The following is a 26,326-nucleotide window of genomic DNA, read 5'->3' as shown; positions in this document are numbered from 1 at the left end:
GAGAAGATGCTATCAGACTTATTTTGTACTAGCTCTGGTCTATAAAAAAATAAATGTCTTACACTGAGGAAACAGTAATTACCTCTATTCTCTCATTTTTCAAAGACTGAGAAGGGATGGTAGTTTTCTCAGTCTTTGAAAAAATATTTTTGAAAGAAACCATCTCACAACACAGGAGGGGAAGATAGAAAAGAATTGATGTTTCTGAAATAAGAAAATTTTCATAACAGAAAAAAAAACCAGATGGCATTTTAACAACTGTTTTGGCATAGATCTCAATGTAGTATGTGAAAAGCTGACATGATCTTATTTACAGATTTCCTTTGTTTCTTTAACTACAGTTAGAAGAAAATACTTCATAAAATGCATTCTAGAATCATTTTAATTGTTAGCAAGCAGAGTTGTCTGAAAATAGCTTTATACATACAGCTGTACTTATATACAATGTGTACAGAAGCACAGTAACAGACTTCCAAAATGTGCATATTGGGTTAGTAACATGCCTAGTAAAGCTCCAGACAGATTAAATAATTCCCCCACATCGTGCTACAAGAATTTTAGAGGAACTATATACAATTTAGTTTACTTACTTGAAACATACTTTAAATATTAAGTCTGGGAAATAATGAGCCAAAACTGTGCTGATTTCCTGACAGGAAGGAGTTATAGTCTACTTCGGAACACCTTCCCTTCACAACAAAAAGGAGCAGACTGTAGCTTGTCATTCTGCCAGAAAGCTGGCTCATGCTGTCCATACCACACACAGCAATTTAAGACATTGAGTGGAGAGCATGAATCAAACAGAAGCATCAAATCTACTACAAATTAGATTATTCTTTTTCCGGTAGGGCACCTGTATCATCTGGTAATGCCCACATCACAAAAATTCATTTAGGAAATAAAAACCACAATGGATTTAGAAGTTCTGTGAAAGGCTATGCAGCGTAGAAAGATTGCCAAACACAATGAGGAGTAAGGAACAAAAAAACCTCAGCAGAAATAAACAGAAAACTTGATTGCAGTCAATGATATACATCAAGAATTGACAAAGGAAGACTTTAAGCTTTAGTGCTTTGCAGGTGTAAAATATTTGTGAGTAGAAAGGACTCAAGACTGATCAGAAGAGCAGAATCCAAAACTTTGTTTGGCATCCAGGAGGAATTAGTGGTATAAAATTTAAAAAGAGTTCTAAGAACATGTGGGCTCACACAGAACTAAGGGATGAAGAAAAAGAGCCAAATGGAGCAAATGGATGAAGCAGTGTTAGGCAGTTAGGGATGTGTCCTGGTTCCAGCCAGAAAAGGTTTCATTTCTGCAGTAGCCAGGAGGGACATGGCCGGGACCCTGAGGTTATTCTATACCACCTCATGCCAAAGCAGGGGGTGGGGGAGGGATGGTGAAGTGAGCGGCCCAGGTAGCGCCAAGTTCCCCATGGTGATCACTCGCATATGAATCCTTCACCTCTTGTTACTAATTTTAGTAACAGTCTGCTATTAATATTGGTGTTGCTACTGTTTGTTGCTTATTTCATTGCTGTTTCTAGTAAATTATTATCATCTTAACCTTTGATATTTACCTTTTGTGCTTCCAATTTCTCCTCTCCATCCCGCTGCAGGGGGAGGGAGAGAGGGAATGGGGAGTGAGACAGCAGCACATGTTTCAGTGATAACATGTGTTTCAGTGATAACACTAAATTGGGGAATGCCATTCCTAAACTATGACAGGGTGACAATTTTCTAAACCATTCCACACAGATTTACAAGTTCATGTTAATCAGCTCCTTTGTATAAAGACTTCCAAGGAGCCGCTGAAGCCACAGGGCAACTGCAACCAACTAAAGTAGGCCATATGGAGCCAGCCTACGCTGAACTTAATAAGTTTTCTCATTTGAATGCTGCACACAACTGTAAGTACATTGCATCCCCCTATAGGTCTCACCAACTGGACCATGCTGGTTGACATTAAGAATTTCAATCTGTTACTTTCCCTGTTGAGTGGTTACAACTGGGGGGTTTTTTTCCAGATAATTAGCTAGAACACTTACAGATTACATCAATATAACTTCTCACTGCTTTAAAAATTGGGGTAGAGATATAACTAGTCTTGAAGAAAGAGGAATTGAGAAAGAAATTTTGTACTTCAGGTGGTTCACAGACTTACAAACAGAACTAAATAAGAGCAAGTGTATATTAAGGACAAAGAGAACAGCAAACTGATACACTGCATTAACACTTCAGCTTTTTGAAATTATAAGACTAGCAACTAATTCTGAAATCCAATCTAAATTTCTAGTGTACTCTCTAGTATTCACCTTAAAGAAGTCACTGCAGAAGTCACTACAGGATACAGTGTAGTGACAGAGACACTGTGAGCACCTTCTCTCTGGAGCTCAGACAGAAAAGCTAACATCTCACCTGGCTTGGGAATGATTATTTGTCAGATTCTATGCCACTGTATAAGGGGGGATTCATCTCTGACACCCCCCTCCAAAAATTTTATATGAACAGCCTTGCATAAGTAGCAGCAATAAGCTTCAGTCATTGTGTGTTTGACTACCTGTGCTGACATATGAGCTGATTAAAGAAAAAATAAATTAAAAATTAAAAGTTTAATTGAATCCAAAATGCCTAACAATCCTAATCAGCAATGCTAGCACATACCACAGAGCTAAAATCATGCAAAATCTGTTAAAGCAAAACACAAGCCTGGATCAATATTCAGTTAAAAATACATATTTTCAGATCAGAAAATCTATACCTTTTAAAGCAATGTTATGTCAGATACACTGCTTTCCTTTATGTTAAACATATATTAGTATCTCCTTTAAAGTACAATATGATGCCAGTCAGTTTTGTTTTCTCAATGAAACATACTGTTCATTCTATCTAAGAGTCTGACTAGGTGTGAAGTAACCTCAGATTGGCCAGAATTTAACAGATCCTCTCTTCTGAAGACTGTCAAAGAACAAGTGCCAGAAGTGAGTTACAAGCTGCAAAGGAGAAGTTCCGATTTATTTCACAGTCAAAAATCACACCCATTAAATCATAATGACATTTCTTGTTTCAAGTTGTGCCCATTCAGTTGTGTCATGGTAGTTACTGGGTTCCTGGTATTGCTTTTCAGGGAAGTCATTTGAATGGCAGAAGAGTTGCGCAAGTAGCTGGCAGATCTCTCTTTCTGAGCTTTCTTCCTGCAGCGAAGCTGGTTGTTGAAATGTCTTCTAAAACTCTCACTGAGAAAATACAGTGCAAATGGGTTGACACAAGAGTTGCAGAAGCTTAGCACTCGGGCCACTAAGGTAACAACCATATGTCCCATCGATGGATCGATCTTATTGTAATGAAAAGATCTGTACATGTATAGCACATGGTTAGGAAACCAGCAGATAGCAAAGAAGCCAACAAAAACTAAAACAATTTTTGCCAGACGCTTCCGAGTTTCCATCTAAAAAGATGAAGAGAACCCAAATAAACAACAGTGAATAGAACTACCCCACATAACAGACTTAATTAAAACTTGTAGCATTTTGTTCTATATTAGCGTTAACAATTATCATAAGTAAGGCCAGCAAAAATGCTTCCTTTGGGGCCTGAATTACTTTTGCTATCTCATTTTACTTTCCTTTTCCTCTTTCAGTTTACTTTCAGTGAAAGATCTTAGCTGTTTGCAGTTACCGAAGTACACAGCAAGAGTGATTCATGACCCAAGGAAACACTGGCTTTTAGCCTGTAAGCATGCACCAAAGGATGTCATGAAATGTAACCTTTTCTGACAAAATCTCGGTGCTTGGCTTGAATCTTTGGTTTTAGTTAGAAAGCTATTTAGAAACTGTTGGCTTCAAAATCTAGAGATATCATGAGACAGATGTTTACTAGGGTGTTAGCTATACAGTGGTACTTATATCCCTTTGTTTTTCACTAAAGGTCTCAGCTTGCACCTCTCTCCTAGAGAAACCACCAAAATTGCATTACACTGCCTGAAGCATTTTAATCCCAGAGTAAGGTGAAAGGTTCCATTAATTGCAATAACATCACAAAATGTACCTTAATTGCAGTGCTAAGGTAAAACAGATTACAATGTAGATACTTAAAAGATGGCAGGACACGAGCCTACACAGTGGTTCCAAACTGAGAGAGAGAGATAAACTGGCCAGGTAGAAGGCACCAGAGAGAGGCAGAAAGTTTATCCATATTCCTCCTAAAAGATTTATTATGTATATCAGGCATGAAAATGTTGCAAAGAAAGGAAAGTTTTCTACTCTGCTCAATTTTCTGGGAAAAAAAAATCAAGTGAATTTATTCTAACAGTTTTTCAAAATCTGTGAAATTAAATGGTTTTCTTAGGCCTATCTAAACAAAAAACAGTGGGGAATTCAAAAAAGATGGGAAAACTCTAGCAGTCAAATTTGGTAGTGTTTGCATTCAGACAGATTGCAAGAACAGACTAAGAGGTGCAGAAATATAGTGTGAATATTACACTTGGCCTAAAGAAACATGAGCTGATAGCAAGAGTCTGAATTTATTTCCTCTTTCTGGGAGATATGCAAGTACACCAGAATTTTCTGTTCTTCTGAGCCTCATAGATTAACAAAGAGAAAAAACTAAGTAGAATGAAAAAATACATTCTTACTTTGAAAATACATGTGAGTACAGAAATGTAGTATAAATTAAATATTGTTTCCATCTAGAGGGTTCAGCCAAAAGGCTCTCTATATTTCACAGGAAAATAAAATAATACATGAGGTGCTAATATGTATGCACTTTTGACAAGAAACAGACTAGAGTAGAAATGAAAAGGACATAAAGGAATGTAGTCTTTCTGAAAGAATATGTGCATTTAAGGAGATTTCTGTGAGTATGAAAGTAGTTTTCTAAATTACTGGCAGAGAAAACTGTTCAAAACTGTCTAAATGGGCATAAGTATTTTTCTCTATGAATACTAATGCTTTTGCAAAGTAGTTGAGGCACTTTCATTGCAAAAGCTGTTGTTTGTACATATTTGTGCTCCTGCTAACGTTGCTATCTTATTGCTTCCTGTGCCTTATGGGGAAGATTGGCTTTGTCCAGCATTTTAAAATGCTTTGTCTCAAAGGCATACAGAATCTATACCGAGAGTTTTATAGCATCTATAACAGAAGGGATATTAGAAAAGTGCAAGTTCAGTATTGTATCTGAGAAAGTCAAAAAAGAATCGGTTAATGCTCTATGTTTACATTTCCAACACTCCTTCATCCTAGAAGTCTTAGATCCCCTAAGTAAAATTTTCCCTGCCTATGTCAGTTTTCTCATTTCCAAGCACAAATAAAAAGGGACAATTCACAAAACATTCATGTAAGATTTCTTTCCTAAAATGACTGCCTATAGAAATAGGTGAAGTCACTGTCATTAACTAAAAAACATCATTCCTCAGTAAGAATACAAGTAATGGTTACAGTAACAGCACATACAAACATATATACCAATTTCATTTACTGTTAGGAATGTGCATTGGTGGCAATGAATTTATAATTTTCCTTGTTCATATTAATTTACATACTGGGCTTAATACCGAGTAATTGTGAAAACAAGGAAAATTTTCAGATAATCCTTGGCTTAGTTCACGTGGAATCTGAACTAATCCTCTGCAAAATCCAACAATTTGGATGTTATAATTCCTTGAGTTTCATTTATAAATGTATAAAGCACACAAATCTTTTACTGGGATGTAAAAAGCAAATGGCTTACCTGTCTTTTGGAATGCTCGCTGTGTTCCCCAGGGATGTTGTGAGCACTTTTTATTAAACTCTTTGCAATATGATAGTAGTAGATACTAATAATAACAAGAGGGACAAGGAAATACACAAGGAAAAGCAGCACAGAATGAATCTTTGGGTGCATGTCATCTGTCATGGGGTATGGTATGCATGCTGTGAAAGTGGCATTATCTGTGTCATTGATGTGAGCCAGTTCGGAGAACACTGCTTCAGGAACTGCTAGGAGCATGGAGATTACCCAGATGGCAGAGGCTTTAAGACAAGTCCATAGCACTGCACTGGAAGTCTGGATGTCCATGGGATTTACAATTGCTTTGTACCTGAAATTGATCAAAATGCAGATGCAAATTAAAAGGTATTCAAATTCAAATGTGATGCACAAGGTTACTTCATATCTTTGATTAGAATAATGCCATGTTTTTTCTTATTTGAAATGTCAAGGGGCTTGTAATCATTCTTAATCTAATCGCTACCTTTTTTTGTAAACACTCATCAGAGGAGGCAAAAGGAGCCCTGGATACAACCTATGGCTGTGTCCTATGGCCCATTCTGTGCCAGTGTGGTGACAGTGAAGAATCAGCCATGGCTCTACCCTTTCCTTCTCCAAACACCCCCAGCAAATCTCCAGATGTGCATCCTACATCCCATACTTCCACCTGACTCTTGTACCAGCACATGATCACTTAGTGTTTCCTTCCTTCTTTCCTTGGCTCCTGTAGCCCAGGGCTCTCTCCTTCTGCCACCACAACTTTCCCACTCTAGGATGCTCCCAGCCCCCTCAGGGGAATGTATGCATCTTCATAAAGTCAGGCATAAATGACTCTCAAGGGCCTGTGCAGGAAGTATTACTCTTACATAAACATTTCCACATCAATAGTTGAAAGCTGCTGCTCTACACTGCATTTTGGAAAACTGTCTCATAATGTATGATTGCATATAAAACTTTGTGGAATTGATCATTTCATAGCCCTTGCAATGGAAACAGGAAAAATTGCAGAGAATGGAAATATCACACTGTAGCACTGTAAAATAAATTAATAGAAGTAGACTTTGGTCAGGAATCTTTTTATTAAAAAATAAAAATCATTGCAGGAAGTGATACAAAGTCAAACTTTCCACAAGAAAATGCTCATGCTGTAAGGACAAATATAATTTGAGAAAAATATTTCAAGGATACCTTAAAGTTCTACTTAGATCTTTTATTTAATTTATTTTTTTAATGTAAGTAAATTATGTTTTAATGTTTTTATTAAAAACAAAACCTTAAACAAAACATTTCATTTTGTCTAAGTTGTGGCAATATGGAAGCTCATGGGATTTTTTTAACTTCTTTAATTTTTTTGTTTCTACTTTCAATTTGATTTGGGATGGCTGGGTTTTTTCTGAAAGAGCAGAAGTTTTGAGAAATGGAAAAAAATTACACTTCTTTAATATCCAAAGAAAATTTTACCAGGAAGAGGGGAGTTGAGAGAGATTCATACTCCAGGTACATAACTTTGTTCTTCCTCAGGTGTTTGTAGTGAGGGGAGAAGTACTTTCAAAGAGTGATTCATATTTTAGGTATATTAAATCACCCCCTAGGGTGCTTATTTTTTTCTCTGTTAGCTACGCAATGAGCTTAGGTTAAGGAGAACGGTAACTTAGATGCCTCTTCTTTGTGATAAAATTCCATATCCATGCCTGTAGATAGATATACATGCATACAGATGTATAAATATGTACAGGTATGAGCATGTGTTTAAATACTTCCCAAGGATTAGTTTATGCCCAAATATAACATGGATGCTGAAGGGAATGCTGATAAATGGAGCTGTGATCCCAAATACCCCTTAGGGCTAATTTGCAGGTCCTGACAGATAGTTTATAGCCCCCCAACACCTTAAGCAGATGTTTGCAACTGTCTATGCCATGAAAATGTCTGGAGCAGAGCATTGTCGTGGTACGCAAGGAAACCTTTCCGTCAGAGAATGTGTGAGTCAAAATGTGCCTTGGGGTCCTCTTTCTCAGGATTGTGATAAATTGTTTAATCACTAAATAATTAAAAATAATGGCTATTAATGTTCATATCCTCTCTCAATTCAGAGAGAATTTTTAGTCTATTTTCACCACAATCATGGAGTAGAAAACAAAACTCAACGAACTGTGTCTGTTAATTTATATTTACCATTTCTGCTAACACACAGTGAGAAACTCCCTGGACACCAAAGTGTAAAGAAAGCCTTTATACTGCCATAGGAAGGACAGAAGCTTCTGCACAAAGCATGAGTACTCCCCAGCACAAACTGTGACCTTATTATTCAATAATTGCTTCCTATTGCTGTCTGCCTTTATTTCATTACATAAAGACAGACCGTCTATTTTTGAGGTGACGTCAAGTCCTTGCATCTGCTCATTTTTTTGAAAAGTTTGCATTCTTAGGGAAGAGCTGGTGCGGGGGGTTTGGGGTGGGGGGTGGGAGGGGCATTGAATAAAAATAGTGGTTTGTACTACAGATTTTTTTCCTCTCCTTTTCCATTTCATTGCTTCAAAATATTTTGACCACAGTCCTATTGTATCCTATGACCCAAGAAAATGACCAGGTCACAAATAATTGTTTTAGCAGCAATTTGGCCTAGTTAATCTCTAAATGGAAGACTTTTTCAGAAGTCTTTACATTAGCAGAAGATGTGACATATATTGGTACTTTAGCATATACTGCTGTTTCAGCAAATTGTATGCTTTTCCCTGAGCCACGACTTACTCCAAGTTGGAAGGCATTGGAGCAGAGTGCCCTTTTTCACAAAACAGCTGAGTTTAGCACAAAAAAAAACCCCTTCTTTTATTCTACTTGCTACTTTACTGACTACAAGGTGGCACTTTTCTTCCTAGGACTCAGCCCTCACAGTACTCAGTGTCAACGGGAAGAAAAATGCACTAAATGCTTTACAAACCTGTCATCTTGTTTATATCTTTGAAAAGCTATAGAGTGAAAAGAAACAGGTTACAGATAAAATGAAATGTAAACTGAGTGTAATGAGAAGTGTTCCCAAAGAGAAAACACAACTTTTTCCTTTATATAAAACCAGTGTAAGGCTAAAACATACTGCCAACCATTCAAATTACAAAGACCATATGTTCTATCAATAAAAACCATGTCAGTAAATTAGACTAAGGGTGCAAATTAGTCAAATTAGTAAATAAATTCATCTTTTTTTTATTTGACTGATGAAGAGCAAATTATACGTTGCCATGAAGTTCAGGAAATAATTACAAATATGCATTTGGTTTTAATTAAAAGCCTTCTTGTAAATTCCGTCTTCCTATATCCTCTCTCATTATCACTGCTGACAATGGGACCCAAACTCGGGAAACACTTCCTGTCTTTGGAGCTGTGGTTTCTGCCAACAGACACCAGCATGAACTTGCCCCTTCTCATTCTGCAGACTGATTTTCTTTTGTATAGCATTTTTTTTCCATTTTAAAGCAGTCTCCTCCCTTCTACACAATCCCAAAATAAATTGATGAAAAGAATATCCTCTTCCTCCAGAGTTATAACATTTTGCTACCTTCTAAACTCCATTCTATTTTACCTACCTCTCCTAACCTTTGTTTTCAGAGACTTTCTAAAGGTATTTCTCAGCTTCAATTTAGAATGGAAGGTTCTATTCCTGCCTCTCCTGCATCCAAAATGCAGTTCCCTTCCCACACACTTGATTTCAAAAGAAGCTGCTCCTTGACTAGGCCTAAGCTGTCCTTCCATTGCTTTGCTACTTTTTTTCTAGAGCACTTTGTTGTGATGATCTTAAAAAAAATTTAAAAGAAAAACCCAAAACAACTGGACAATACTTAGGCAGCCACTGGAAAATAGCCTACCATTCTAACTAGATTTGCTTCAATGTCTCCTTGCCCTTTGGATTCTGCATGGTCTTTTGTCCTTAAAAGCCCTTTAGGTCAAGGACTTTATTCTTGTTACTTTTTATATAGTACCTACCACAAATAGGACCCTAATTTATCACCTAGTTTCCTACATGACATCATGTAGGATGAAAATAAATTTAATAATGAAGTGTCATAAGCCAAGCAGAGACACAATTGAGGCAGGGCAGATTCATATTACTTTGCTTTGATTTTGATTTAAATCGTGAAGCTGGAGGAGTTGGTATTATTTGCCATATTATAAATAAGCACTTAAAGCGATGTTGCTATGCCATACTTCTACATTTCCTGCAAACTAGAGTAATTTATCAAAACCATTCATATGTTAGTTTTTAATTGTGTCCCTGCAGGGTGCTTTCAAATACAAAAATCCTAACATGAAAGCCTATAAATAAATCTGAAAAGGAAACATGGTTGTATGGTCAGTATTTGCTAAAAATACTAATATCATGTCCAGTTGTTGTCCACTTGACTACGGTAGAATGAAATTTTGGATGGGACCAAAGCCCTTTTCCTTTTATGGGCAGTTCAATTGGCCCAACTCCAGTTGAATCATTAAGAGGAGAACAATTTTTCTAGCTGAAAACAGTGTGGGATCATTTGAGGTCCACTGTTGTGGGAGCTTCTTTCACAACACACAAATGAACTGAGATTCTCATTGTTCTATTTTATTCTTATAAATCCTTGCAATGTAAAGCAAATGTCTTTTTTTTTTTTTCAGGGAATATCAATATTTTTATTCTGTGCTTATCTCTTGAGAGCAGAGAATTGTGTTCACCCAGGAACAAGCATCTCTGAGGTCTGATAGTGAATATAATGCAGACTAGAAGACCATGTGTAAACACACTTAAAATCAATGTCAATGACGTGTTCTGTGTTTCTCAGGGGGAAAATCTTAAGATTTTCCTAAGTGGGAAAAGTTTTCCATTCTGCAAAAATACATTCTGTTGAGCCAAAAACTATCAATAACGCTTCAACGCTTGTTGATGATATCTCCACCCTGAAAAGAATCAAACCAGAAGTTTCCCAGGATGGTGGAGGGGTTTTTTCTGCATGAAATACATTACCTGTCATCCACCCAGTGTTTCAGAGGATAAATTTTCTCTTTCCTTTTCATTTTTTCTTCTATTTCTACTTCTGCTTCTTGCTATTCACCTCACATTAGCCAACTATGCTTCTTACAAGCTCATGCAAATCTTGCAATGCTAGTTCATTGCCTGCAATCTGAATTTTTAGTTCTACTTCTCTAAAGCCATTCATTTATAACTGCACTAGTTAAAAGCACCATCAGTAATTTGTTAAATTCTGCTCCTCAAAGCAATATTAGTAAATTGTTTCACCGCCTATTATTCAGAAAAGTTCTTATGTGTCAGTATTGCCAGCAAATTTATATTTAAGTTTGATAATTTCAAGTCACTGATGAACATATTTTTACATATCTTAAGACAGACAAATAGGTCTTCATTAGAGTTGCAGTTTCTCTAAGTTTCTACTGTGAAAAGACAGAGGAAAGGGGAGGGGAGGAGAGATGGAGGGAAGGGGAGGGGAGGAGAGGAATGAGGAACCATATCTAATAAAGATGCTACATCTATATGAGTAAACTAAACATTGCCGTAGCCCGTTTTTAGGCCTGGAGGCCAAGTGGCATTGCCTAGACATCCATGACTATTTAATTAATCTCTTTAATATCCTAGTACAAGACCACCACATCCAAACAAATTAGGCAGTTTACACTTCTGTTGGTAATGGCCCCTGGGCTTGTATTTAATCCTGAAACATGCCTAGAAATCGTTTAGGAGAATACTGATTGACCCAAGTCAAAACCACATCGTGGACCTCTCCAAAACCATTTTGACAAGTGGCTGGCTGCCAATCCTCAGTCCAATGCTCTGATACTGTTGAATATGGGTTTGTACATATATAGATAGATATACACAGATGTATGTATGTGCATAGAAAAAAACCACACACTTTCAGGTGCCTGAAAGCATCATCCAGAAGCCTCACACAATGGCTGGCCCATCCTAACCCACTGTGCCCATTTGTTCTTGACTTTCAAAATAAGCAAGCTGTTGCATTTCCTCTGCTGTGCATGCCAGGAGCTCCCCAGATTCCACCTACTCTGTTGGCACCTAAGCTTCATTACAATCCTGAAGCTAAACACAACAAAGTTGAGGAGTCTGATCTCAAAGTTATGTTTAAATAGTGGCTGGGGCACACCAAAGTCATCAGCCTTCGCAAAACTGCCACTGCAAAGGCAGCTCTGGCACATGCCTCTCCAGGAACAAAATGGAGCCATTCATGCAGCCAGGGTGTCTGGGAGCCATTGCCCATGCCTGCTAGACAGGGGCTCAAAATTAACATTTCACCTGTGAGGAGAGAACCATATTCTTAGCCCTCTGCATCACACAAACCACTGGATATACTGTTTCCCACGGGGCAGCATAAGGAGGCTTAGCATGTGTATTCTCTTGGCTTCTATCGCCTTTCTGGAGCATCTCATTCCAACATTAATTTGGAATTCTGGATTTTGGATTCTGCTCAGGAGGGGTGGATAGGATGAGGGGAAAGTCAGTACCTAGGCTAGATATTAGGCATTAAATGTGCAGCCTGGACAAGCTTACGTACTGTTTGCTTTGTCCCCAAATTATCTATTCTCTTTTTAAAAAAGAGAAAACCACAACTAACCTTGTTTAATTCTTTCAGGGTGTATATTCTCAATATTGAAGAGTCAAAGGACTCTGAGAAAAGAGAAATCCATTTCTCCAAATGGACTTGATTCAAATCCCCTTGATATCCCTACCCTTAGGCTGACAAGACAGAGTTGCATGCTTGTCTGCATACTTACTGTGTGCTTACTGCATGTCTTCCAGCAAAAATATCTACACCTACTTGAATGAAAAGGATCTCATAAAATCATCACTGCTGGAGCAGAAGGTCAATAAAAACATCAGTTACAGAAACTAAAGTCCCTGGAAGAATAAATCCCAAGTGTAAAATATGCTTAGTGCCAATTTACCTTTATAAAATTTTTGCTGTTGATGAATTCAGTTATATCCAGGCCTTGGCAGATAACATACTGTTGTGGAGAACATTACATGATCTGCTGATTTTTAGAAATCTTGCAAGCCAAGAAGAATTAAATAACCAAACCTCTATTAATATATCTAGAACAGAATTAGATTTTACCATTTGAGAACCTAGAATTGAAATATCTAATTTCTAAATTCAAAAATCAGCAAATTCATTTATTTGCTCCAGTATTATCATGTAGAAGCTCTACTCTGTCGCTTTTAAATGCATTTCCAGTTCAATTTTATTTGTGACTTCTGATCTTGGTCTGCCCTGAAATCAGTGTAGATGGAAAATAAACAAGTACAGACCATGGTAAAAAAGGAAATATAAAAACATTATAGAGGGAAAAGTTAGTACAGCAATCCTTAATATACAAGCAATCAAACCTGGAGCCAAAACACAAGCATGAAACTATTAAAAAAAATACTGTGAAAAGCAGTTGGAAAACAATGAAACAATATTTGGGATAATCATGAGATAGAAAAAATAAAACTTTGAGGTGTAATGACACATATCAAAATAACCCATTTCTCTGATGTTTGTACACACACACCACTATGTAATTTTGATATATGCTCATGCAAAGCTGGAAGTACACAAATCTACATGCAGCAGATGCAATTATGAAAAGCCTATGTGGACTGTTTGTTTTTATTATTTTATTATTTTCTCTGATACCTGAAAAGTTGTGTCAACTTAATTCCAAAATACACTTCTCTTCAATGGACACCAAAGTAGGTTTCCTCTTATTTCCACAAATTTAATGAACTTGTAAGAACTTACCTGCTATTTGTAATTACACTGTCAAATTGGGCTGAATCTCAGCATGGATTTAGAAGTTGCTAGTAGAACATGTTTAGACCTAGGGATTGGGACTGCATATACCTTGTTTCATTAATACATATAAAAACCCATAAAATAATGTAGCACCAGAAATATATAGTCTGTATGAATAGCCCTGCAGCAAAACTCATACAATAATTACACAAGTTTTTCTATAATTAAACAATTTAAAATGAAGATTCAATTAAATTATCCTTTTTCAGGAAGATATTGAAGAGTTCCATCACCCTGCACACATATACAGAGATGTATTATTTTTTCTCTAACAAATCAATTATGTGAAATCTTTTCACTGGAGAAAGCATAGGTAGAGCATACCTGATCTTTGACATCATTTCTGAGGATCTGCTAAATGAAGACTTGAGCATTCCAACAGTCCAATTGGTATTAACCCATTGCAGTGTAGTAGATAAGGGAATTGTGTACAATGTTGTGCTTAGGGGCAAACAAGATAAATGAACGGTGATATTCATGTTTGTTAAGAATTGGGCTGGATCTGCTGTTTAGCAGCTATTTTGTCTGTCACAGAAACTGCCTTTCACTGAATTGCTCAAAGCAGCAGGAAACAGGAGGGATGCTTTTGAAGCCATTTCTCTGGGTTTAGGTTGCAGCCTACAAAAGGCAATGGGACACTGGCATTTGCATTAGTTAAAGCAAAGTGGCTGCTGCCAGCACAACACGGGCACTGCATTGATCACTGACTGGGATGAACACCACAGCCATTTCTCACTTTGCCTTCCTCAGTCTAAGCTGTTTCTGTATGGGTTGGAGAGCACACACAGGACAGGCACAAAGGCAGGAGTTTAACAGATGCATGTGTCTGTATGAAGTTTGAGAAACAGTTGCCTGACTTGGGAGGAAAACATTATTTGCTGAGAAATCATTTTCAGCTGTGCAATGACAGTCACAAAAGGAACTTCTCCAACAGCTAATTTGAATTGCCTGGCTTGGAAAATATTACCCTAGAATCATTAACTCCTTAATCTACTCCAGTCAAAAAATTCTTTCTGCATTGTTGGGGAGGGGGTGGTTCTGCCATCTTTTTTTTTCTGGAATATTTTACATCATATTCCTTTTATCTGCATAAAATGGATATAAATTAGTTACAAAATTTTAAGGTGAGGACAGGCTTCATTGTTTAACTTGACAAAGGTGTTCTGGCAAGCTTTATTTTGTGAGTCAAGTTTGCACATATGAACTAAAAGGCAAGTTGAAAAATGTGACAGATAAAGCTTGCCAAACCTCTCTTAAATTTCTTTTGCATTGCCTGTTACTGCATAATTATAACCATACTGCTACAGCCTACAGTGAGAGAAATATCTGGACCATCATTTATTTTAGTGTACTTCAGTAATCCATTCATTTAATACATTGACCTCAAGAGTTAGGGTTTCTAAAATACTTACTTACAGATCTCATAGTTCTACTTGGTCCATCTATTTTTGTTTTCCCATCTACTATACACAGCTAAGACATTGTTTTTCCTCTTATACAGATAATTTTTCATTTTAGCTGTGATTATTTTTTCTTTATTCTTTGGTTAGTTAAAAGTAATTTTCAAGATGTCATTTACTATTACTTTCCCCATAAGGACTCCTTAGTCCCTGAATTTCAGCTATTAGAGCTCAAAAGGAAATCATGTCCACTTTCCTGCTTCACTACTTTTAATAAGGAATGAGGATTTTACACTATTTCAATCATTGTATTTCAGCCTGAATCAGCATCTGCCATAATAAAAGAAGAAAATATAAATAAATGCTGGGAAAAGTAAAAAGAAATTTATTAAGAAAGTAAAAAGAAATTTATTAAGGTGACATTACTAATGAAAAACCCAAAGAAGTTAATAGGGCAGCTTTTCACACTTCAGAACATTTGCAGAGTCCCCGAAAAAGGAAGAGATAATAGACAAGCAAACTGAGCCAAAACAGATTTTGTTATCCAATGTCATCAGAAGTCAGTACAGAGTGCAAACTTGCAAAAAACATTTTTGGTTGTTTTTTTTTTTTTTTTAATACAGATTGCAGTCTTCGAAATCTAAAACAAATAAAGACATTTTTAAAAAAAATAGAAGGATCAAATAATTTAGCAATGCAAACCTATAGAATACATTTTAAGCATCTGAGGCACTGTAGTTAGCTCTTTAAATATGAATTTAAGCTTTCAAACTGTTACCTGTTAATCAAGTATTTGTCCCATCAAAGGTGTTCTTATGTCACATTACTTAGAAAGAAAGAGTAGTAGTGTGAGTGACAGCTTTGCTGTCTCCATTAAAGTGCAGCAGAACTGCATTAGAGCTAACACATATAAACCCTTCATTAGAAATAAAATTCAATGTAGAAAAAGAAACAGAATTAAAATTAATCCTATTTTTACAGACCGCATAAAAACCAAGGCATAAATGACAGCTAAAGAGAAAAGAAAAGACTATGTGGGAGAAATCTAAAGCTGTCTGAAGGGGCTTCTATTTATTCCCCCAAAGGCTATTCACTCCAGATGACTTGGCATTTTGTGGGTACCACACAACAATGCAGTAATGGCCAGAGGGGCACATTGTAGTGCCCAGTCTTAATTCACTGCCCCCGAGCTGTCCACACCAAGGTTAAAATGCGATCCAGACCTCTAACTCTGAAAAGCATCCTGGAAGCACCTTTCCACACCTTCCCTATGGGCCCAGTTTGCCTTCTGCATTAAATGTATGGTCCACCATGGACACAAACTGGAAAAACACTTCATGCAGCAGTGAGCAAGTTCACTGGATGGTTCAAATCAGGTTCATCCCTGGCTTCTGCCCTTTTTGCAGTGAGGAGATGCTGGCACACATTTTCTTCATGGATGCCATGCTTCACTCCCTCTGGCAATACTTATCACTTCTTTATTTTTATCCTCCTTGTCAAAGACCACACCAAGTCCTGAGACTGTCTCACCAGCATCCATTACCCCTGGCCAAAACTGCAGTCCAGGGACCCTGGAGAAACAAGCTCATCAAGGCCCCATTTTTCATTTCTTTCCCCACCACATATTTAGAAAGTGCATCCCTGGCCATCACCCACCAGCTCTGGGCACTTTCAGGGTGTGCTGAGTGCTATTGGGAGTGTTCTGTCCTACACTCCCCTTAGTTCCCCGCTTTTTTTTTTCTTACATTTTTGTCTTTCAGCCCTCTTCCTTTTCCTTATTTGTCATCCACTCTATTAAGTTTTCTCTTTCTGTTATCCACCTTCTCTTTCTTCCTTGGTTTTATAAACAAGAGAAATATTATGGTTTGTAGAGGTGATCCAGTTTCTCCACAATAGAGAAAAGTCAGTGGCCGTGAGGGGCAGGGTCGCTGTCCCTACATATCTCCTGTGTGGCAGTGAGAAGGGACAACTGGCTCAGCAGCACAGCTCCTGTGCTGCCTTCTCTATCCCATAGGAGAAGGACACTCCATACTGCTCTGACACCAAAACCCTGCACCGTCAGGGCTACCACTGCATGATCTCTGCTACCACCACCCCCAGCTCCACCACTGACCTGCCCCCACATGTGTGGGGCTGCAGCAGGGCACCACTCCCCACACCTGGCAGCCAGACCTCCAGGAGCTCAGGGGTGTGAAGGACTAGCTGCTATTCTTGTGATGGGGATGAGCAACCTCAGGCAGATATGCTGCTAAACTCCATCTGCAAGTCTGCTCTAGGGAAGTCTGGAAAGTATTGTTAAAAATTACATATTACATTTGTACACACACAAAAAAAAAAAACAAATTAACACTCAAATAATCTCAGTACAAGATAATGAAGCTTCCAAATAAAAGGCACGATTGTCACACTGAAAGCATTACTGATGCTGAGAAGGACATCTGTGACAAAAAAATCCATATGAAATGCATTCAATTAGTACTACTTTTTCTTCCTTATAGCTTCAGTTTGTTGGCAACACTCATTCAGAGTTTGTAGCTTCTGTAGCTACTTCTGTTAAATGTGTCACATACATGGAAATTGTCATGCAGAATTTCCACATAAAGTGCTAATTAGACTGTGGAAACAAAGACAACCTCCTTTATCCCAATTCACGCAGGCATGCTGCAAAGAATCCTAAATATTCCTAAATCTGTTCTTTAGTGTAATCAATATCTGGCCTTCTATACAGTCTCATGGTAAGAAGGAGCAAAAAGCAGGAAGGGCTTAAATTATCCTATATTAAAATGTACTTTGAGCAATATCTGTGACAGAAGAGGCAACTAAGAAGACATTGTGTACCAGACCAAACATGCACTGGATTATAATGGAGCCCTCTTGGTGCCATCACTGCTTACAAACTGCTAACATCCTATGCTAGATTCACTTATCTGGAGAAAACACTGCCCCCAGCCGGGCCTCACCTCCTCGGGACCTCTCGGGTGGAGGATGCTACCACCACTTCTGATCTGCCAGCATAACCACCCACAACTGATCTAGTTATGACACACATTAGAATCTGGCTACAGATTAGCGTGGCAGAAACCCCTCCACGCCAGGGCCTCCCCTCTAGTTCAACCCAAGTGTTATACAAAGACCATAGATTTGACTCCAACCCAAACTCCCCTGAAAGTTCAGCCAGATTCGTTCAGGAGACTGGTCTCCAAAGTCAGTGGCTGATCTTCTAACTGGAAAATAAAAGTTTTTGTTCTCAGTAACCAAAAATAAAACTACAAAGGTTAAAGAAACATTGTTAAATTACTGGTATTAACCATTTCTGACATTGGCATATACTATGAACTCCAAAATGCTGGAGGAATGTATTTATAATGAGCTTATTAGGTCTCAGGACACAAACTGTAGCTGTTTTCTAGTATGTGCTATTCTAGATGCACTAAGTGTAAACAGATTCAGCATTATAAATTCTTGAATCTTTACTGATATAAAAAAAAGGATATAAATTATCTGGAAAATCAATGAATGCTCCAAAGCTATATAAAAAGCAAATTAATTAATCCTTAAACATTAAATCACCAGCATTCCCTCACATAACATTTCTCTAGAGAGATGATCTCCACTAAGTTCTTCCCTTTTCAAATAAGACACCAGAAGATTTTAAGGAGTGGAAATAGAGCAGAAAGAGAACTGCAGAGTTTCCTTGGCTCTGTAAGGACAGATTTTTAAATACTATTTAATTGAGGTAATCAGAGAGTTAGAGGTGTTCACTTTAGGTATGTTTTGCAAGCTCTTCTTCAAGACTATAATCCATTTTCACAAGTTACAAAGTCTTTATAGATGAGTATGTTAGGTCCTGATTCAAACACAACTGAAATTAATGGTCAGTGAAGACTACCCTCAGGTGGAACTAAACAATTTACTGACTTAGCTAAAAAAAAAAAAAAAAAAATAGTTATCCTCTAGTAATGAAAATAAAGGATTAAAAGTTTTAAAGAAACATTATTGTAAGTGCGAAGATATATTTCTATATTTCAACCCTTCACATCATGCACCAATATAATGCAGTGGCTCAGTTCAAAACTCAACAAAAGAAAGTGGGAGATTTTCTATGCAAAAGGAATTAAACATTTTCATTTCTGGCCAAAAAAATTTGCTTAGATAAAAGAATAAGAATAATTTCATATAATTTAGGTTTGCAATTACACTGCAAGATTTTGTCTTTCAGAGCCCGAAGCATAGTCCTACAGCCACTCAGTTGCTACAAATTCTTTAAGTACCCATTCACAGTAATTGGGAGGAAAAACTGGGGATCCAACTCTTTGTTTCTTCCTAATTTGACAAGTACTGGAGAAGAAAGTGTTATTTTCTAGTTTGTTTGGGGGTATTTTTTTTTTAACTTTTCAAAAAGTTCAGAAGCTAATAAGAATAGTTTGAACAAAAGTTTAAGACTGACAATTACAAGAGAGCAATTTGGTGTCTCTGAATTCCCAGAAGCTAAACTAGTTCTGATGGTCACCTCGGGTAACCTACTCTTCTATTAAGGCACAGACACACATACACACACACGCAGACACTTTCTCAGCAGAAGGAAATAAATTGATTAAAAAATACATCTGTGCCTAACTTGGTTTAAGTCACCCACTGCCTGTTCACATAACACTATGACTTGGCAAGGGTCATATCTGGCATCTAAAACCTTACTCTAATGAATAAGATTTCAATATATGGACTGTTACAGGACCATCCCAGAGACGCAGAAGACCTAGTTCTTGCAGCTAACACCCTGGAAGCTGGGGGCCCAGGCACAGCCATTTTCAGACACCCTTTAATTTCAATTTGTACCACTTGCCATCAGTTAGTGAGAGAAGAAGAAGCATGGACACCTCACAGGTTGGAATGAGGGAATTGCAAACCAGGGATACATTATCTAGGGGCGTGATTTACCTTTCATCTAGCTCCAGCTGGCCTTAGCTCAAGTTGCAGAGAGCTGAAGTGGCAGCCCACCTTTCCTACCTGTCAGCACTGAGGGCAGTGAGGGTGAAGACAGAGACACCAACGGAGGTGAGCTGGATGACAGGGATGAGCTTGCAGCCCACTTCCCCAAAGAGCCACTCTTCAGAGAAGTACCGGGAGGCATCCACAGGCACACAGGTCACTAGCAGGAGCAGATCGCCAGCAGCAAGGCTGGAGATGAAGATGTTAGGCACGCTTCTCATGGCACTGTTGGAAATGAAGATCTTCATGAGGGTGATGTTGCCCAGCAAGCCGACAGTGATGATGATCAGGTAAAGTGAAGGGATAACACAGCGGATGATGAAGATGGCCGTGGCTCTCCCCGGGGACAGCAGGGCTGTGTCGGGCGCCAGGCGGACACTCCCATTCTCCCCGAGGGGCACTGCTATGAGCTGGGGCGGGGGCTCTGGCTCCATCCTCCAGCTTCGCGTGGACTGAAGGTCTCCAGTGCAAAGTGCAGTGGGAGCCACAGGAAAGCTTCACCTCTCTCTCTGCAAGTCAACCAACTTTCCTCCCTTCTCTCCTGCCTTTCTTCCTCCCCCTTCTTTGCCGAGTTTTCTCCCTTAAGAAATGCAGAGGAATGTCCGCCGGCGCAGTGGCGGGGAAGGGAAAAATTCCCATGCACTGCCCCTCAGGTGTTCAGACAAGACTCTCCCGGTCGGCAGGAGATCCTGAGCCTGGGGGGCAGAGAACGCCGTCGGGACAGCCGCCACCTGCCCGCGTCCCCGGGAGCGCTCTGGGTGCGCCGCTGCGGCGAAGGCGCGGTCCGGCCGCCCCCCCGCGCCCGCGGAGCCGCCAGCGCTGTCCAGCGGCGCCGGTGCTGCCCGGGCCGCGGGGACGAGGGCGAGGCGCAGAGCGAGCCCGCTCCTCTCTCCGCAGCACCGGCTTATACCTGGTGCCGGGAGGGGCCGCCCCGCCCCGCCCCGCCCCGCCCCTCCTCCTGCGAGTGCCCGTGCCCTCGCCCCAGCCCCTCGCCGCCGAGGTGGATCTTGCGGTGAAGGGAGAGGCGGATCCCCGAGCCGCCGCCGTCCCCGTCCCGCGGGGTCCCAGCCCCTGAGCGCGCTGTGAACGACGCGGGGAGCGGGAGGGGCGAGGGAAGCCTCTCTCCCCGCCGCTGCCCACCGCAAAGCAGCCCCCGCCAGGCTCTGCCCGGCAAACCGGAGAGCTGTCCGACACGTCGCAGAGAACGCGGGATCCCCTACGGAAACCCTTCTTTCAGCATCTTATCCAGGTGAAACCTCAGTGCTTTGAAACGCAGGGTGGCGGGGAGCGAGGGGCTTGAGAATGAAGAGATTTTATTGCTGACATCCAGCTGTGGGTTCTGCATAGATCCTACTCAAAGACATCAGCTGTGTTTAAAGTTTTAAGGTTTGATTTGTGAAGCTGCATTTCACAATGGTCTTGACTATGGAAAGGGGGACAGGTGATGTGTTTTATCCATTACTTACTCTGCAAATGGTATAACAGTACAGAATGAATGTTGTTTGCCTCTTTGAAGATTAGCATTTGTCCCTAATGTTTCTTGCTTTTCAGTGATGTCTTTTACTTCCGAGTGTCTGCACATGTATAGGCTTTCCAAACAGCTCCATCTGTTTCCAGCAGAAGCCATGAATGTAGGTAGCCGTGTAAATATGCTGAAAGACAGGCAGACCCACTGGACTGAAGTTTTCAAGATAAAATGTTAAGGCAGAAGAATAACAGCATTTGCCAGTAACATGTTTTGCAGACTGATCCCTTTATTTCCTTTTCTCAAAAGGGAGGATGCATGAGCCTGTAGACAACTTGCTTGTTCATGTTACTACCAGTTCTCTTGAAGTTCTGTGGGTTTATAACAGGTCTATGGAGAGTCTGACCACTGAAATATCAGAAGCAAAGCATGTCATGTGTGCATGGCCTATCCATGGCGTGCTGTCTAGTGCAGGAATTAAATCAGTGATTTTTCTTAAATAAACTTTTACAAAGATTATCAAAGAAAAATAATTAATTTTTCTTAAAAATTACACCTCTTTATATCTATTCATTGATCATTGTGACACTTCTCACATCTCTGAATATATAAATGCGTTCAAGTCGTGTAAACTAATGATTCATATAATGCTAAATAATTTGTTAGAACCCAAGCAGTGCTAGGCCTCGGAAAGGATCAGGCTAAATACTTCACCTTTAGCACTAAGCAGCTCATCATAATCATCACAGAGCTCCTCTGGAGGTGATTCTTGTTACTGATCAAATTTCCTCCACACAGTTTTAAATTCAATTATGCTCCCTCTGAGGCAGCCTTACTGATGGCTTACACATTTATCTAAATTGCTGTGACCCTTTACTTTGCTGAGCATACATGAAGTTTTCTGAGGTCAACAACAGTCATGTTTCTGCTAACACTCCAAATCAGTCTTTTTGGTTCCCACTGGCTGGATCGAGTATGTCTTTAACACTGAGGTAAACTTCAACACTGAAAGTATGGTCCTTTTGCTAATTTGTATGGAAATATGTTTATATATGAACAAACAATATGATTCCCATTGGGAGAATAGTTTAAATTCAGCATGTCTTTAATATTGATTTTCTTGGGACAAGAGGAAGTTGAGTCTTTTTGCATGAATATCAACAAAAGAACACTTTAAAAACTTCTATTGGTATAAACTTATTGCAGTTTGCATGGAGAGAGGTGAGACCCCTTGCTTTTCGTTGTACACCACCACCACTCCTACTGCTGCCTTTCAGAAGAATTTCTTCTATCCTAGTAAATTTTATCTGTCCTTCAGTTAACAGGATGAATTCCTAAGGCTGAGGAATTAGAAACATTTTCAGTGCAAATTTATCAGTGCAAATTTATATTCCTGATTTTTATCAGCATTTGATTTTATCTAGACTATATTTTTCAGAACTCTGAACAGCAAGGAAATCAGCTTTGAAGAAAGTGAGTGTCTCCAGCTCAGGGAAAACAGAAAGTTAGATTATGCTTCTAATGTTGTTCAACAGATGCCTGTGTAAAGACAATGGAATACACTTGAACAGTATGAATATAATTTCCTGCAGAGGTGAAAAGGCGTGTGTGGGGAAGATCCACAGACTCTGACACAAACCAGTCAGAATTGAGATCTCCACACACAAACCGTTCATTATTCTCTTTTCAAACAAGAGTCCACCCATGTCTTTAGATGTTATTTCAGATTACAGCTAGAGACAATTTCCCTGTGCAGCTGTGACACAGTACTTGGCACAACAGTGAGGGAGAGAGTGCCACAGGTAAGTCTCCCCAGTGGGAAAGAAACTGGACAGGCACAACCAGCCACCACAGATGGAGTGCATCCGGGAGTCCAACACCATGGGGCAGAAACCACAACAACCTGGAGGTATGAGAGGCAGATCCAGTTCATCAGTAATTCCCAAATGTAGGGACTCAGAATCAGTTCACGCAGGAATGAGGAACTCCAGGCATCTCACAAACGCCCTCTACCGAGAAGTGGGTCTCACAGGAAAAAACACTCTTCATGCTTTTATGCAGCTCAAGGCACTTAGTAATTCCAGGGCTAATTCCAGATTTGCACATCACAACATGTGTAGTCCCTCAAAGAGCCAAGCGTATCTGCCACCAAAACTATCTGCAGTAAGCAGCCTGTAATTATGTATGTGTACTTGCACATTAAATGAAAACTGGGTTCAAGTGGAGCCCTGGAAGTGATCATGTTTGAAGGCCTGATCTTCAGTCAAATATTAAAAAGAAACAAGGCAACAACCAAGGAACAAATACTACTTGATTTTAAACACTGAGCATTAGGAACCAAATCTTCAATAAATTTTTTAGTATCACACATTAGATCAGTAGATACAGTTGGAATAAGTGGCATGTATTGTAGTAAAGAGTAGCATCTTCCAGACAGTCAAAAGTACAATAACTCATGTCACTCATGTTTTCTTTCGTGTTACTTCCATAGAGGCTTTCTTATTTTGATGGAGGGAACTCTGCAAACAAAAATGGAAATTCAGGTGCTTCCAGTACTAGACAAAGCTGGAAAACTAGCAGAAATGGCTTTCTCCAATATTCAGACATGCAAGCTCTCTTTTGGCAAACAAAACTTTATCTTATTGAGGCCAATTCAATTTTTTGTAGCATTTTCATGGTGCTTGTTTTATTCATGGCACGAGGATAATAGGTGCCATTACATTTAACCACATTAGTAAAGCAATGAATTGGGTGCTTAATGTTAAATGTGCAGCTCATCCCTCTAAGCTCAACTGCAGCTTTATGCATGCATTTAGATTCCATTTGTTTTACTCTGATTATTCAGTAGGACTTCAACTCATTAAAAGGTTAAACAGCACACCACTGAGCTGCAAACTGAAGTCAAAAGCCAGGCTTCAGGTTCACTCAGAAACAAATGTGATATCAACCACTTCCATCCCATTTGTCCTTGATAGACAACTAACACACAGCTGCTCTTATAGACTCAAAACAAATAATGATTTTCTGTCAAGGAAGTCCCAAGGAATGGCTTGAGTTCCCTTGGCAGACTGCACTCAAAAGGACTGCACAATGCCAGCTTACTCTACTTCCATCTCAAGTTATCCTCCTAATGAGGTGTTACGAAGCACATCATTGAACACGCATGACAAAAGAAAAACATTGTTATTAGTTCCTCCTAGTGCGAAGATAATGGAATTCCTGTGCTTGAGCTCACATGACACTGGAGCCACTTCAAAGAAAGTGACAATTTTATTGTGGGCCCATTCATCACACTCAGTGGGGTTTCACTGCAGACACCCATGGGGTTTGTATTGGGTTTATCTGACAACCTCTTCAGAATTAATTTTTTTGTATTTCAATGCAGCTGCGTTCCTTATGGGTTCCTAGAACAAAATCAGAGCATTGCCAGCTAAGTCTTCTTTTAGCGCTTTTATCACAGGACAGAAATTCAAGTTTCTATACTGTCACCGAGGTTGATTGTTGATTGTCTTATATTACACAATCCAGTCAGGTAAGTAATCATGTGATTCTCACCGAAAAATAAAAATATACAAAGTAGCATTTGTATAATGCAGATTGTTCCCTAAAATGTGTTCTGAAATATTGTTTCTATCTATAGTGGAATCAAATGCTGAACAAACTTCATAGGTTCATGTTCATCAATTGATGTGCAAATAATAACTACTATACCAAGCATAATAAAAAGCATTGAAAGATCCATCTCCATTTCAAAACTTGGAGTTGTTGCGAACTCCTTTTGTGTTTTTAAACATTTCTATTTAAAGAGATCCTAATAAATACAAATGCAACGATTTTTGAAGTACACTCAACAGCAGGTTTTCAATAGGCAATTCACATTTTAAAATAATTAAATTATTGAAATATTACTGATATTAAACATGCTGAACTAATTTAGTCATTTCATAGTATAGTGGGAACACTAAAATTGCATTTGGATGATAATTAAGCTCCATATGTATTATGTATCGGAAAACAATTCACTGTAACCACAATCACTGCGTTTTGGTGAAGGTTAGTCACACATCCTGAGAACCACAGTACTTTATTGCAAATCACACACCACTGTGAGACATTACTGCTTTTAGTTCATTTGACATACACAAACCTCAGCATTCTCTCTATGCAGGAGAGCAGCAGACTGCATTATAAAAAGCTTGGAAACCCAGTCTGAGTGCTACCGATACAGCACCTTTTACAGTACTCCAGGAGACAGACATTTCATTAACTGCCTGAACTAGGAGCTGAGTAAATAACATGCACTTATTGGAGCACTTTTCACCTTCTTTCTAATTTAGCTACTTCAGTAGATGCACAGCAGGTTCCTTTACAGAGGGCATTCTGATGTCTTACAACAGTTATTTCAACCATGTCATTAATACAGTCATTGAGGCACCTTTTAGAGACACAACAGCTAAATCCATACGTAAAATGAACACCAATTCCCATCACTTCCCTTCTTCTGCCTATGTTTCCATGCCTATGAGCACACATGACAGGGGGAACAATGCTTTTTGATACATCAGCTTGAAGTCATGCTGCAGCCAGTTACAAGGGAGGCTCTCTTTTGAGTTTAGAGGCAAAACAGTAACTACCCCTCTCTGGATTTGGTGACTGGATTTCACTTTCCTGTGCACGCCAAATAAACTACTGCATACCAGTGAGTGAATGACAAATTAGCATTTCCCCTTTACTGGTTTCCCATCTCCATCCTTCCTCTCTCCATCTTCCCATAGAACTCCCACTGCATTCAAACTACTGAGTTGAAGTACATCCTTGCGGCAATTTACCAGTAGGAGTGTCTGTTGCATGCATGGACTCGCATGCACAGCTCTTCTGGAGCTCCTTCAACCT

The 26,326-nt window shown here is 39.1% G+C and overlaps 1 protein-coding gene across 1 annotated transcript; it reads right to left on the bottom strand.

Annotated features, from left to right (window-relative positions):
- Nucleotides 1–364: 364 nt before the first annotated feature.
- NMBR (neuromedin B receptor) lies at nucleotides 365–20,727 on the bottom strand. The gene is made up of 3 exons (XM_042017242.1): nucleotides 19,987–20,727; nucleotides 5,724–6,072; nucleotides 365–3,444 (listed from the first exon to the last, which is right to left on the bottom strand). The coding sequence occupies exons 1-3, from the start codon at nucleotides 20,400–20,402 to the stop codon at nucleotides 3,043–3,045; spliced, it is 1,167 nt and encodes a 388-aa protein (XP_041873176.1). The 5' UTR covers nucleotides 20,403–20,727; the 3' UTR covers nucleotides 365–3,042.
- Between the last annotated feature and the right edge of the window lie 5,599 nt (nucleotides 20,728–26,326).

Source organism: Corvus kubaryi, unplaced genomic scaffold, assembly GCF_017639235.1.
Source record: "Corvus kubaryi isolate FWS band 111438036 unplaced genomic scaffold, C.kubaryi_AGA036_p1.0 split3-73, whole genome shotgun sequence".
Classification (NCBI taxonomy): domain Eukaryota; kingdom Metazoa; phylum Chordata; class Aves; order Passeriformes; family Corvidae; genus Corvus; species Corvus kubaryi.
The sequence above is the reverse complement of the archived record's forward strand: the minus strand, read 5'-3'. Positions and strand labels throughout refer to the sequence as shown.

Bases quoted from the DNA above. Each gene is read 5' to 3' on its own strand.
- NMBR (XM_042017242.1), bottom strand. From the start codon at position 20,402: ATGGAGCCAGAGCCCCCGCCCCAGCTCATAGCAGTGCCCCTCGGGGAG. The intron at 6,073-19,986 runs GTAGGAAAGGTG...GATCAATTTCAG, and splicing joins ACTGCCCTCAGTGCTGACAG to GTACAAAGCAATTGTAAATC. The intron at 3,445-5,723 runs GTAAGCCATTTG...TCATCTTTTTAG, and splicing joins GCGAGCATTCCAAAAGACAG to ATGGAAACTCGGAAGCGTCT.